This window comes from Phascolarctos cinereus, unplaced genomic scaffold, assembly GCF_003287225.1.
Source record: "Phascolarctos cinereus isolate Bilbo 61053 unplaced genomic scaffold, phaCin_HiC Scaffold_2;HRSCAF=192, whole genome shotgun sequence".
Classification (NCBI taxonomy): domain Eukaryota; kingdom Metazoa; phylum Chordata; class Mammalia; order Diprotodontia; family Phascolarctidae; genus Phascolarctos; species Phascolarctos cinereus.
This window is the reverse complement of record NW_027555625.1, coordinates 55,798,997-55,813,293: the sequence shown is the minus strand read 5'-3', so window position 1 is coordinate 55,813,293 and position 14,297 is coordinate 55,798,997. Positions and strand designations below refer to the sequence as shown.

Genomic DNA, 14,297 nt, shown 5'->3' with positions numbered 1-14,297 from the left:
TTCAATTTTGCTGAAGTTACTGTCTCAATTAGTATTGTGGATTCCCTAAGCAAACCATCATGTCATCAGCAAACAAAGTTTTTATCTCCTCTCTGCCTACAGAGTATCTAGTTTTAAACTGCACTAAGATTTCTGGGACCTGAATTTATGCCTTTATTTTCTTCCTCTTGTCTTACTGCTACTGCTAGCATTTCTGGAACTACATCAATTAATACTAGGTAGAGAAAGCATCTTTGCTTTATTCTCGTATTCACTGGGAAAGTGTCTAATGCATCTCCAATGCACACGATATTTACTTTTAGTTTTTGATATGTACCTTTTATAATATTAAAAAAGAATTCCTCTGTGTATATTTTTATGGTTTTTAGCATAAATGAATATCGTATTTTGTCAAAAGCTTTTTCTGCATCTATGAGATAATCATATAGTTTGAGATATTTTTGAATACAAACTACTAGGGAAAGACTCCCTAATGAGAAGAACTGTAAGGAAAACTGTAAAGCACTTTATCAGAAACTAGGCTTAAACCCAATGCCATATACCACAATAAGTTCTTAAAATGAATACTTGAAGGACAGCTAGGTTGCTCAGCGGATAGAGCATCGGTCCTGGATTCAGGAGAACCTGAGTTCAAATCTGGCCTTAGACACATAACACTTACTAGCTGTGTGACCCTGAGCAAGTCACTTAACCCCATTGCCCAGCCCCCCCCCAAAAAAAATGAATACTTGACACAAATGTAAAAGGTTATATTATAAAATAACTACAGGAGAATAGGATAGATATCTTTTTGTAACCTTAGGTATGGGGGAAAATGCTTAACCCAAAAAGAAATGAGGGAATCATGGAAGATAAGATAAATAATTTTGAAATGAATGAATGATAAAAGACAATTAGAAAAGTGCTAGATTAGTAATAATTAACTTTTATATGTCACACTTTAAGGCTTATGAAGCACTATCCTCATAGCAACCCTTTGAAGAAGTCAATGACTCTGCATTTATTGCTAATTATGTGCTAAAGTACTCAGGATACAAAGAGAAAAGCAGAGATAGTCCCTGCACCCAAAAAACTCTCATTTTAAAAGCTTTTGCACTAACAGAATCAGTCCACCTAAAATAAAAGAGATTGTTGAGAAGGGAATTTTTTGCATCAACTATCTCAGATACAAGCTGGTTTCCAAAATATACAGGAAGGTTGCGTGAGCTCTCAGGTGGAGTCCCCATGTTGATTGTTTTTACTTAACTGTACTTGTTACAGGAAGGGCTTATATGGAGGAACACACTGAGAAATGACTACAGCATTAAAAAGGCCTCAAAACCTTTTTGTAAAATCCCATATGAATACTAGCTAACGACACATGAAAATCCCTTTTGTACTATCCCACTACTGAAAGCCTCAGACCAAAACAATTCTGATTCTATTTTATCTGACATGTCCATTGTTCACACTTACCTGAGAAGTGGCACATTTTCTCAAGATTTCTTTTGTTGCTCCTGGTGGTGGGACAATCTTATTAAATAATCCCGTTCTCAATCGTGGCGTAGGAACTAACAAAGTTTTTCTGCCCTTTTATAGAAAAAAGCAGAAAGAGATTACAAATGGAAACGCATCCCTTATTTCTTCAAACTACATCAGACAGAGAACCTACTCTACATGTTGTTTTTGCGCACGACCAGGACACCACCTCTTTAAAGGAACCAATATACAAAGTTAAGTACAGTAATTGCTTTGGGTTTTTGGTACCTTTTTAGTTGAAATGTTTACAGGACAGTCCATTATACATGATACCATATCAAACCAATGGCATGGATTTCATGTCTTATATAATGGGTATTAATTTCTTAAAAGACAGCACAGCACTTACTAAGCTGTTCAGTCATATTCAGTTACCCATAAGGATTTTGAATAATTATAAGTGATTTGTTTAAAATTACTTTAATGATACAAACTCTGATCAAATTGTTTATGAATTTCAATCACAATATTTCTGTGCTTCCTATGCTCTCATTCATGTTCAGTATAGTCTTTGGCATTTCATGCCTTGGTTGTTATTTTCATTAGAAAACTATGTGCTATATTTATTCATTTATTCACAAAAGTATAATAATCCACCAACCCAACTAACTGTTAATAGCTGGTCTAATGATTAACACTATCAGTATTTGTGGGTCACTATTTGTTATGTTTATTAAGAGCTTATAAATTCCAAATCCAGCACTCTGGCCACTCTACCTCTGACAACAAAGGCCCCTGTCCAAAAGGTCTCTGCTGGCCTGTCACTGATACTTAAAACTATACCATTAGAAATTCAGTTTGTTGGGATTAAGGTATCATTTCCTATACAAGTATCCTTGAAAAATCTATTATATTGACTCAGAGTGCAGAATGAGACATGTAGTTTTTGGAAATGGCTAATGTGGGAATTTATTTTGCTTGATTGGTATATTTATTTGTTTGTTTGTTTGTTTTTAGGCAATTGGGGTTAAGTGACTTACCCAGGGTCACACAGTTAGTAAGCGTCAGGTGCTTGGTCTGAGGCCGAATTTGAACTCAGGTCCTCCTGACTTCAGGGCTAGTGCTCTATCCACTGTGCCACCTAGCTGCCCCTTGACTGGTATATTTATTACAAGGATTTTCTTTTCTTTTCTTTTTTTTCCAGTGGGGTTGGGTTAGGGGCAAGGAAGTGGAAGGGAGAGAAAATAGGGGTTTTTTTATTTAAAAAAAAAAAGGGGAAATAAAGATCGATCCATAAAAATAAAAGAAAAAGCTGTTATTGCCCAATAACTAGGGTACAGTGATTTTTCTCGGGTGTTGTCACACAGTGGGGGGCATCTACTAACAATGATCCAGAGACCACAGTCCTAAATTTCTTTAGTCTTCCCCCAACTTGTAGCGTGGGGTGGGAACCCACTCCTGATATAATTGATTGCGCTGCCTTCTGCAAAGCTGTTGTACTCACTCCCAGTTGTTTTTGCCACAGGGAGGAAAAAAGGTCTAGTTATGTATACGAGCTATGACAATGAGTAAGCCATTACTAATTAATTACAGCATGGTATAAGTCAGTTTTTTGGTTCCTTCCTAACCTGAAAGGTACCTGAGAGCAAGTTTTGATCCACAGGGATGGCGCACTGCTCAGGATAAGAAAGGCTAGGTGAGGTGCTCATGACTCCTCAAAAGAGGAGTCAACAAAAGGGAAGGGGGAAAGACCTGAAGACAAAATTCACCAATCTCAAAATTCTGCCTACGTCCTTTTTCTCAGTTATTATTAGAAACACAAACTACTATAAGCTGGAAAGAATCTCAGAGGCATCAGTTTCAACCTCCTCATTTTGCAAGAGAAGAAACTGAAACACAAACTGGTGAAAAGACTTGCCCAGAGGCACACAGCTAGCATACATCTGAGGCAGGATTCACACCCAGGTATTCTGGACTCACAGAACACACCATGAGGGGACTGGGCATTTGTAGTCTGGAGGACTTGCCTTAAAGTACTGAAAAGATGCCGAAGGGGTCATTACACTAGAAGCAGTGGGTGGAAGCTGTAAAGAGGCACATTCAACCTAGATGTAAGGGAAAACGTGCTAACCATGAGAGCTGTCCAAAAGTAAATGCCTGTCTGATCCAGGAAGTAACTGATTCCCCATTAATGGGGATCTCTACTAGCTGGGGCTATCATAGAAGGTAACCCTTGGTCAGATACAGATTAGATTAAATGGCTTCTGAGCTATTTTCAGCTCCAAGAATTCATGGAGCACCATCTTATTCAAGCAAAAGATACTGACTGCTTAGAAAATATACTGATTTTATCTTAGCAAAGTATCCACTTTAGGGAAGGTGTGATTACCTGTAGTACTATTAGTCGAACTCCTTCCAAAGGTTTATCAGGATCCACTTTAACTTCTTGCATTCTGGAGTAGCCTTCTAGCTCTCTGATATTTTGGCAAGCCTCATAAGACCCCTACATAGGTAAAAAAGATATACCATCATCTTACTTACATCAAGTGCAAGGAAGCGAGCATTTTTCTGGGGAGCATCAGGATTTACTTTAACAGTCCTGGACATTTTAAATTCCTGTAAATGCAGCAGTCTTTCAGCAGCATGAGAAGAACCCTAGTTTTAAAAAAGAACAGCACATTACTTAAGGGCCTCCTAGACTTAAAGCTGAGTAAAGAAAAGCTTCTAACAACCCCATCTTATGACACATAGAGATTAAGCCAACTTCTATTTCCCCAAACCAGCAACTACAAATTATAGGACCATACATGCTCAGGCTTGAGCTTTCCATAGGTAGCTAGTAGGCCTCTATGCTACCATTCTCATGTCCTTTTGGCTTAAAATTGGTTTAAAAATTGTTGGCTTAAAATTTGGACCTTTTGACCAAAACTTCCTTGTGAAGAATTATGCATTCACTAAGTATGTTTACTTAGGGGGGTATTTATTGTCTTATGGAGGGGGAGTTCTGAGGCTCCAATGAGAAAATGGGCATAAAGTATTTTGTATACTTGTAAATCACTAACTGTCAGTTATCACTATTATTAAAACTGGATATAAATTCAGAGGATTTAGTTTCTGGAGTAAATAGGTTAGTTTTGAAGTCAGGAAGATCTGGTTTCAAAAGTCTAGCCTCTGACAGAATCCATTTAACATCTCTATGACAGAAGGAAGGATGGAACGAAGGAAGGAAAGAGGGAAGGAAGGAAGGAAAGGAGGGAGGAAGGAAAAGAAGGAAGGAAGGATCAATTATGTGCCAGGCACTATGCTAAGCCCTTTACAAATATTATCTCACTTTATTCTCACGACAACCCTAAGGGTAGGTGCTATAATTACTCCCAATTTACACTTGAGGAAAGTGAGGCAGACAGAGGTGAAGTAACTTGCCCAGAGTCATACAATTAGTAAGTGTCCGAGGCTGGATTTTTTTTTTTTTGGCTAGGCAAGGGGGTTAAGTGACTTGCCCAGGATCACACAGCTACTAAGTGTCAAGTGTCTGAGGCCAGATTTGAACTCAAGTCTTCCGGACTCCACGGCTGGTGCTCTATCCACCGTGCCACCTAGCTGCCCCTTTTTTGTTTTTTGCTGTCCCCCCCTCCCCTCAGGCTGGATTTGAAATGAGACCTTCTTGACCCCAGGCTAAGTGCTCTGTATCACCTAGCTGTCTCCAAGACTCGAAGTTACCCACTGAGTTCCCAGTCTTCATCAGTGGAGGGAATGTCCATATTAGTTCATCATTATGATGAAATCGCAGATCCAGACAAAAACCAACAATAAAAACAATAACTGCTCAATTGTTTATAATTGTCAGGAAACAAGATGTTCCCCAGAATGGGGCAGCAGAGATGGCACCCTTAGATTGACTCTACTTAGCGCTTGTGTGAGCCCAGGCTACACAAGTCCCTGAGTCTCCCTGGATCTCTATAAAATGACAGAAATGTACTAGACAGCCATTAATGTCTTTTCCAGCTCTAAAGTGTATAGACTTAAGTCAGTTTGCAAGGTCATAGAAGCTTACTCCTTCAAGCATCAAGGGCTTTTAAAAATTTTGGTGGAAACTTTTCTAAGAGCTAGAACAGGAGTGGGACACCTGTGGCCTCAAGGCCACATGTGGCCTTCAAATGCAGCCCTTTGACTGAATCCAAACTTCACACAACAAATCCCCCTAATAAAAGGATTTTCTAGCTGCTAGAATACCCTTGGTTGATTTTATTTTTTAACATAAGTTCTTATTGCTACCTTTTTTTTTTTCTATCATCATAGTTATCCCAAGGATCTCTTCCCCTCCCCCTTCCCTAGGGCCAGCCTATAACAAATAGTATTTTTAGAGGGGGAAACACACACACACACACACACACACACACACACACACAAAACTGATCAATACACTGAAAATGTCCAACAACCTGTGCAATCTGTAATACCTATGGCCCTCCTACCTCCAGCAGGGGGTAGAATGTCTTCTCAGATACTTTCATTTGAATCCTGTTTGATCTTTCTAATTTTGCAACATTCACTTTTGATTTTCTAGCATGTGGTTGTGGTTTTCCATTTCTACTGTTGTAGTCAGTCACTGTACGTTTTGCTTTCTTGGCTCTGCTTACTTCACTCTGCATCAGTTCATATAGATCTTTCCATGCTTCTCTGTACTGATCACACACATCACTTCTTACAGCACAGTAATATTCCATTACATTCATATATCACGATTTGTTTGGCCATAACCCATCTAATGGGCATCTACTTTGTCTCCAATTCTTGGCTATTACATGTATACACACACACACACACAAAAGCTGCTATAAATATTCCCCCCCAAAACGCTGCTTATTTTGGTGTACATCGGGACTTTCTTCCTTGGGGTCTAAGCCCAAAAATGGAATCTCTGGTTCAAAGGGTATGGACATTTTAGTCACTTTATTTGTATAATTCCAAATAACTCTCTAAAACAGTGATTCCATTTCATAGCTCCACCAACAATATGTTAATGTGACTATCATGCCACAACTCCTCCAATATTATCTATTGCTACTTGTCATTTTTGCCAATTTGCAGGGTGTGAGGTGAAATCTAAGGGGTTTTTTTGATGTGCATTTCTCTTATTATTAGTGATTTGGAACATCGTTTAATGTGTGCATATTTTGCAATTCTTCTTTTGAGATCTGTTTGTTCATATCTTTAGACCATTCATTCTATTTTATATATTTTAGATACCAAAGCCTTATCAGAGAAATTTAATACCAAGCTTTTATTTCTGATTTGACTACTTCCCAACTTATCCTAGATGTATTAATTTTGTCTGTGCAAAAGCTTTTCAGTTTCAGGTAATCAAAGTTTCCAGTTTTATCTTTTGTAATTGCCTCTTTCTTTTGTTTGGCTAAGAATACATCTCCTACCCATAGCTGTAAGAGGTATGTGATCTACTTTTCTTATAATTTTTGACAGCATGATCTTTAATATTAACATGGCATATCCTTTTTTAAAGTTTAAGTACTATTATTTTCTCCAGCTAAATGTAAAGGCAATTTTAAACATTCATTTAAAAAAATTTTGAATTCCAAATTTTCTTCCTCTCTCCCTTCCCCTCAACTTCCCTCTCCCTAAAATGGTAATTTGAAAAAGGTTATATATGTGCAACCATGTATAACATATTTCCATATTAGTCATGTTATAAAAGAAGAAACAGCCCAAAAGGAAAACACACACACATACACACAAATAAAGAAGGTGAAAATAGTATGTTTCCATCTGCATTCAGACTCCATAGTTCTTTCTCTGGATGTGAATCCATCACATGTCCTTTGGAATTGTCTCTGATCACTGCATTGCTGAGAAGAGCTAAGTCAGTCATAGCTGATTATCGAACAACATTGTTGTTACTGTGTACAATGTTCCCCTGCTTCTGCTCACTTCACTTTGCATCAGTTCATGTAAGTCTTTCAAGGTTTTTCTGAAATCTGCCTACTCGTTATTTCTTATAGCATAATAGTATTCTATTACATTTATATACCACAGCTTGTTCAGCCATTCCCCAACAAATGGGCATTCCCTTAATTTCCAATTCACTGCCACCATAAAAAGAGCTACTATAAATATTTTTGTATATGTAGGGTCCTTTCCCCTTTTTTATTATCTCTTTGGGATACAGACCTCGTGGTGGTCTGTTGGGTCAAAGGGTATATGGTTTGACTGCCCTGTGGGCATGGTTCCAAAATGCTCCCAGAATAGCTAGATCAGTTCACAACTCTATCAACAATGCATTACTGTCCCAATTTCCCCACATCTCCGATATTTACCATTTTCCTTTTTTGTCATATTAACCAATTTGATTGGTGTGAGGTGGTGCCTCAGAGTTGTTTTAATTTGCATTTTTCTAATCAATAGTGAATTAGAGCATTTTCTCATATGACTATAGATAGCTTTGATTTCTTCATCTGAAAACTGCCTGTTCATATCCCTTTGACCATATATCAGTCAGAGAATGACTTGTATTCTTGTATAACTTGTATGCTTATATATTTGACTTTGTTCTCCATATATTTGAGAAACGAGGCCTTTATCAGAGACACTTGCTGTAAAAATTGTTTCCCAGCTCTGTTTTCCTTCTAATCTTTGTTGCATTGCTTTTGTTTGTGCAAAAACCTTTTAATTTAATATAATCAAAATTTTCCATTTTACATCTTGTAATGCTCTTTCTCTTTGTGGTCAAAAATTCTTCCCTTCTCCATAGATCTGCCAGGTCAACTATTCCCTGCTCTCCAAATTTGTTTATGGTATCACCCTTCATGTCTAAATCATGAATTCATTTTGACCTTTATCTTTGTATGTGGTGTCAGATGTTGGTCTACAACTAGGTTTTGTGGCAAATCCATTTAATGGTTTGTGGAATATGACATAAGTCAGTTTAAGCCTAATTTCTGGCAGCCTGCTTTGCAGTGTTCCCAGCAGTTTTAACCAAATAAGGAGTTTCCCCCTAAGTAATTTATCTTTTCCATTTTATCTGGGTCAACATTAGGTTATTGAGTTGTAATGTATCTGAATCTCCCTTACCTAGTCTATTCAACTGATCTATATTATGTCATATACATGTATGTATCTATACACATACATATACATACACATACACACACATATAAAATAATATCTAGCAACACCAGATGGTATTGATGACTGTGGCTTTGTACAATAGTTTGAAGTGTGAAACACTATTCCCCTTACTTCATTTCTCTTGATATTCTAGATCTTTTGTTCCCCCAAATGAACTGTTGCTATTTTTATCAAATTCTGTAAGGTGCCCCTTTGATAATTTGATTGATACAGCTTTAAAAGTATAGATTAATTTTGGTAGTATTGTCATTTTTATTATATTGGCATGGCCTAGCTGTGAGCACTGAATATTCCCCTAGCTATTTAAATTGTTTTTTTCTTTACATTTATTTAGTTTTCAACATTCACTTCCACAAGATTTTGAGTTCCAAATTTTCTCCCCATCTCACCCCTCCCTCACCCCAAGATGGTGTGCATTTTGAATACCCCTTCCCCTAATCTGCCCTCCCTTCTATCACCGCTCCCCCTTTTCTTTCCCCCTTTCCCCTTTTATTTTCCTGTAGGGCAGGATAGATTTCTATACCCCACTGCCTGTATATCTTATTTCCCAGTTGCATGTGAAAACAATTTTTAACATTTGTTTTTAAAACTTTGGGTTCCAAATTTTCTCCCTTCCTCCCTTCCCACCCACCCTCATTGAGAAGGCAAGCAACTTGATACAGGTTATACATGCATAGTCATGCAAAACACTTCCATAGTAATGTTGTGAAAAACTAACTATATTTCCTTTCATCCTATCCCACCCCCCATTTATTTTATTCTCTCTTTTGACCCTGTCCCTTCTCAGAAGTGTTTGCTTCTCATTACCCCCTCCCTCAATCTGCCCTCCTCTCTATCATCCCCCTGCTCTTTAATCCCCTTCCCTCCTATTTTCCTGTAGGGTAAGATAGCTTTCCATACCCAATTGAACATGTATGATATTCCCTCCTTAAGTCAAATCCGATAAGAATAAGTTTCACTCATTCTCTCTCACCTTCCCCCACTTCCCCTTCACTGTAAAAGCCTTGCCTGTTTTATGTGAGATAATTTACCTCATTCTACCTCTCCCTTTCTCCTTCTCCCCTTAATTTTATTCTCCAGATATCACCCCTTCATCTTCAACTCACCCTGTGTCCTCTATCTATACATACATACACATAATTTTTTTCCTCCAATTACCCTAATACTGACAAAGGTCTCATGAGTTACAAATATCATCTTTCCCACATAGGAATATAAACAGTTCAACCTTAATAAGTCCCTTATGATTTCTCTTTCCTGTTTACGTCTTTGTGTTTCTCTTGAGTATTTTATTTGAAAGTCAAATTTTCTATTCAGCTCTGGTCTTTTCATCAAGAATGCTTGAAAATCCCCTATTTTACTGAACATCCATTTTTTGTCCGGAAGGATTATACTCAGTTTTGCTGGATAGGTGATTCTTGGCTGCAATCCTATCTCCTTTGACCTCCAGAATATCATATTTCATGCCCTCTGGTCCTGTAATGTAGAAGCTGCTAAAGCTGTGTTATCCTGATTGTGTTTCCACAATACTTGAATTGTTTCTTTCTGGCTGCTTGCAATATTTTCTCCTTGACCTGAGAATTTGGCTACAGTATTCCTAGGAGTTTTCCTTTGGGGATCTCTTTCAGGTGATTGGTGGATTGGTTTCAATTTCTATTTTGCCCACTGGTTCTAGAATATCAGGGCAGTTTTCCTTGATAATTTCTTAAAAGATGATGTCTAGGCTCTTTTTTTTGATGGCTTTCAGATAGTCTAATAATTTTTAAATTATCTCTCCTGGATTTATTTTCCAGGTCAGTTGTTTTTCCAATGACATATTTCACAATGTCTTCTATTTTTTCATTCTTTTACTTTTGCTTTACAATGTCTTGATTTCTCATCAAGTCACTAGCTTCTAATTGCTCCATTCTAATTTTTAAGGAAGTATTTTCTTCAGTGAGCTTTTGGACTTCCTTTTCCATTTGGCCAATTCTGCTTTTTAAGGCATTCTTTTCATTGGCTTTTTGGACCTCTTTTGCCATTTGGGTTAGAGTATTTTTTAAGGTGTTATTTTCTTCAGTATTTTTTGGGGTCTCCTTTAGCAAGCTGTTGACTAGCTTTTCATGATTTTCTTGCATCACTCTCATTTCTCTTCCCAGTTTTTCCTCTACTTCTCTTACTTGCTTCTCAAAATCCTTTTTCAGCTCTTCCATGGCTTGGGACTGATTCTTATTTTTCTTGGAGGCTTTGGACGTAGGAGTTTTGACTCTGTTGTCTTCTTCTGGTTGCATGTTTTGATCTTCTTTGTCACCAAAGAAAGATTCTATGATCTGACTTTTTTGCAACTTTGTTTGCTCATGATCCCAGATAATTTCTTGAGTTTTAAACTCTTTGTTAAGGTAAGGGTCTGCTTCCAGTGTGGAGAATGTACTGTTCCAAGCTTCGAGGGTTTTGTGCAGCTGTTTTCAGAGATACTTCTAGGGACCTGTAAATTTTCAGTTTTTCCAAGGTGGTATGATAAGGGTTGAGGTGTTTCCTCCTTTCCTGGCCTGTGCTCTGTTCTATGAGTTACCACAAGCACTGTTTTCTGCCTTGGAACTATGAGGAGGATTTCCTCTTCTCCACCACCACCACAAGCTCCACCACTCCAGCTCTCCTTCTTGCCCCAAGATCACCACCCAGAACTGTGACCCAGATCCAAGCACAGGCAAAGCAAGAGAATCCTGCACCAGCAGTGAGACCCCTGCAATCACCCTTTGATCAGCCACCAATTGCCCCTCTACCTGTGGGTTGAGAGCTCCAGAAGCAGCCACCGCCCGGGGGTTATGCCAGCACTGAGATCCTCTCTCACTGTGGTCAGATAGACCTTTCCTAGTGACCCTCTAAGCTGTCTTTGGTGTTTGTGGGTTGAGAAGTCTGGAAACCACCACAGCTGCTAGTGATTCAACCTGCTAAGGCCTGCTCCAGGTTCTCTGAGGCCGATCTTTGCCTGTGCACCATGCTGAACTATGATCCTCTCTCTCTCAGCCTGGCGCAACAGATCTTTCCAATCAACCATCCAGGTTGTCTTAGGCTAGAAATTTGTTTCACTCTCTTTTTGTGGGTTCTGCTGCTCTGGAATTTGTTTAGAGCCATTTTTTATAGTTATTTGGAAGGGTTTGGGGGAGAGCTCGAGCAGGTCACTGCTTTTACTCTACCATCTTGGCCTTGCTCCCAATTGTTTTTTTTCTTTAAGGAACATTTTGTAATTGAATCTATAAGTCTTTTGTGTGCTTTGGCAGGTCGATCCTCAAACGTTTTACGCATTTTGTAGTTATTTGGAATAAGATTTCTAATACTGCTTCATGTGCTTTGTTATTATATAAAAATGCAGTTGATTTTTGAGTATTTTGTAGCCTGCAACTTTACTGAAGCTATTGCCTCAATTAGTAATTTTGTAGATTCCCTAGGATTTTCCAAGTAAATCATCCTAGCATCAGCAAATAGGGATAATTTCCTCTTTACCTATCTTTATGCTTGAACTCATTTACTAGATCTGGAGGCCATAGTTCCTTCTGTTGTTAATGTTTTCCCTATTGATTTATCTGCTTCCTGAGATCTTTGGTAATTTCAGTCCCCCCTCCCCATTCCCCTTCCTCCAATCTGTTTTCTCATTCCCTCCTCTTTCATGATGGTTTCTTTGGGAGCTGGATTTCAAAGTGTCTCAGCCTTTTCCCATTCGGGACAATTCACAGTTCAACAGTCTAGGCCTCTGCCCCAAGTGACTTTTAGATAGACAGAACTGGCCCCAATTGGATGCTATGCTCTTTCTCTCAGGCTTAGTCAAGTGCTGTACAACCACCCTTTTCCCCTTCTCCACCCCCAAAACACCCAGTGTCTGGTCATGGTGACCTCCCCCACTCCCTCTATTTCTCAGTTCTCTGGCTCAGCACCAGCATTTCAGAGCTTTGTAGCACTGGTACCACAGGGTTGTGACCCCTGGTAGGTTTTTGCTCCTAAAGTGTTGCCACCATGCTGGCTTAAGTGGCCCAGGTAAACTTCCACAGCCTAGAGCTGGGGTCTCTATGGTACTGGAAAGAAGGGGGGTAGTGGTGGGTGGGTTTTATTGTAAGCCTATATGTTATATCCCTGTATCTGTTAGTGAAACTTTACTGCAGGCAGCATGGGAGGTCAGGGAAGGATGGGTGTTAAGTGGACTCAGGGACAGTGAGGGCTTTTTTTTAACCTTCTTTTGGATTCTGGGTGTCCTACACTGTAGAGATGGCTGAAGTGTCTCCATTTTTGGTGTATGATTTCTATTCTGAAGGTGTGTGATAGGTCATAAGGATCAGGAAAAAATGTCTAGTCCTCCATCTTGTTGCTCACATGACCCAGAAGTCTACCTTACTATTTTTTAAAAAATGTTTTGTTTTGTTTTTTTGATTAAATTTACTCATATATTTAGACTTTGACAGATAATGGAGGACAGAAAGATCTGGCATGCTATGGTCCACAGGGTCACAAAGAGTTGGACACAACCAAATGACTGAAGAACAAACTGATATATTTTATTTTATCACAACAGATACTGGGGAGGTAGTGTGGTATAGTGAAAAGAGCATTAAACTTGCATCATGGGACCTGAGTTTGAATCTTGGCTTTGCTATTTACTACTTGTATGACCTTGGGCAAGTCACCTCACCTCCCTGGGTCTCCACCTCCTCACCTGTAAAATGAGAGGCCCTCTAAGATCCTTTATGGGTCCAGATTTGTGATCCTGCTACCTAATAACTCTCCTTGAAAAATCTCCTTGGAAAAAAATGTAACATGTCTTGATGACACAGAGTCCTTATTTTGAACATGTCACTACAGGCCCTGTTGGTCCCTACATTACTAGTCCCAGGCTACGCTCCTCATACCTGGAAGCTCTTCCTTCCTCAAACATCAGCTGACATGTAGCCTCCTGTCTACTGCCTGGTAACGCCATACTTCCCTGTGGCCCAGAGATAACCCTGGCTGCTCAGAGGCTGTACCAGGTCAAACCAGAAAGGCTTAGAGTACGGCCCAGTGACCCACAAGGCCTGGCCCAGCTCTGTTTAGAAATGTTCATCACCTGCAGGGGGACAGCTCCTGAAGACCACAGCATGCCTATGGATGTGCTCACTTCTCAAAATTCTCTCCTGAATTACTTTCCCATGCAGAGACTTGTAGGAGCTCAGGACCATGCTGATCATCTTAGGAGTGTATGTCACAGAGCTAGAGCTAAGAGGGACCTCAGAGATAACTCAGTCTAGTCCCCTCATTTTACAAATGAGGACACTGAAGGCCCAAAGAACATAAGTGACTTCACCAACATGAAGCAGGCTGTTAAATGTGAGAGGTATAATTTAAACCCAAGTCCTCTGACTCCAGACTCTGGAACTGTTTCTTCAGAAGAGCACTACAACTCCAGGGACACAAGCTACCTGCATAGTCTAGGGTAATTCCACTATGTGTTGCCCCCATACTCAACAAATCAAAAAAACCCACTTCTCTGAGGATTCACAGCTATACTTTGCCACAAACTTCAAGGCATCCACATCTGACATGCCCTTAAACTGCCAAGGACCACCACCTAAACACCAATTTTTTCTTCCACCTCCTTCCCCCTCCAATCAACAAAATGAAATTCTCTCTTGCCCTTGGACTCACACTACTACATCATGCATCCACTAACTACATGCATGCTAATGCTCCAT

At 39.2% G+C, this 14,297-nt stretch overlaps 1 protein-coding gene across 5 annotated transcripts in view; it reads right to left on the bottom strand.

Annotated features, from left to right (window-relative positions):
* Nucleotides 1–14,297, bottom strand: part of MTHFSD (methenyltetrahydrofolate synthetase domain containing) — a 79,024-nt gene that overhangs the window by 58,598 nt on the left and 6,129 nt on the right. For 3 of the 5 annotated variants that reach the window (XM_020989226.2, XM_020989228.2, XM_020989223.2), the window contains exons 3-5: nucleotides 4,048–4,113; nucleotides 3,848–3,961; nucleotides 1,456–1,569 (exon numbers count right to left, since the gene is read on the bottom strand). In XM_020989226.2, the coding sequence (XP_020844885.1) occupies nucleotides 1,456–1,569; nucleotides 3,848–3,961; nucleotides 4,048–4,113 (294 nt within the window). Of the gene's footprint in view, nucleotides 1–1,455; nucleotides 1,570–3,847; nucleotides 3,962–3,999; nucleotides 4,114–14,297 lie in introns of all 5 variants that reach the window. The other 2 variants (XM_020989225.2, XM_020989224.2) reach the window with 2 other exon arrangements.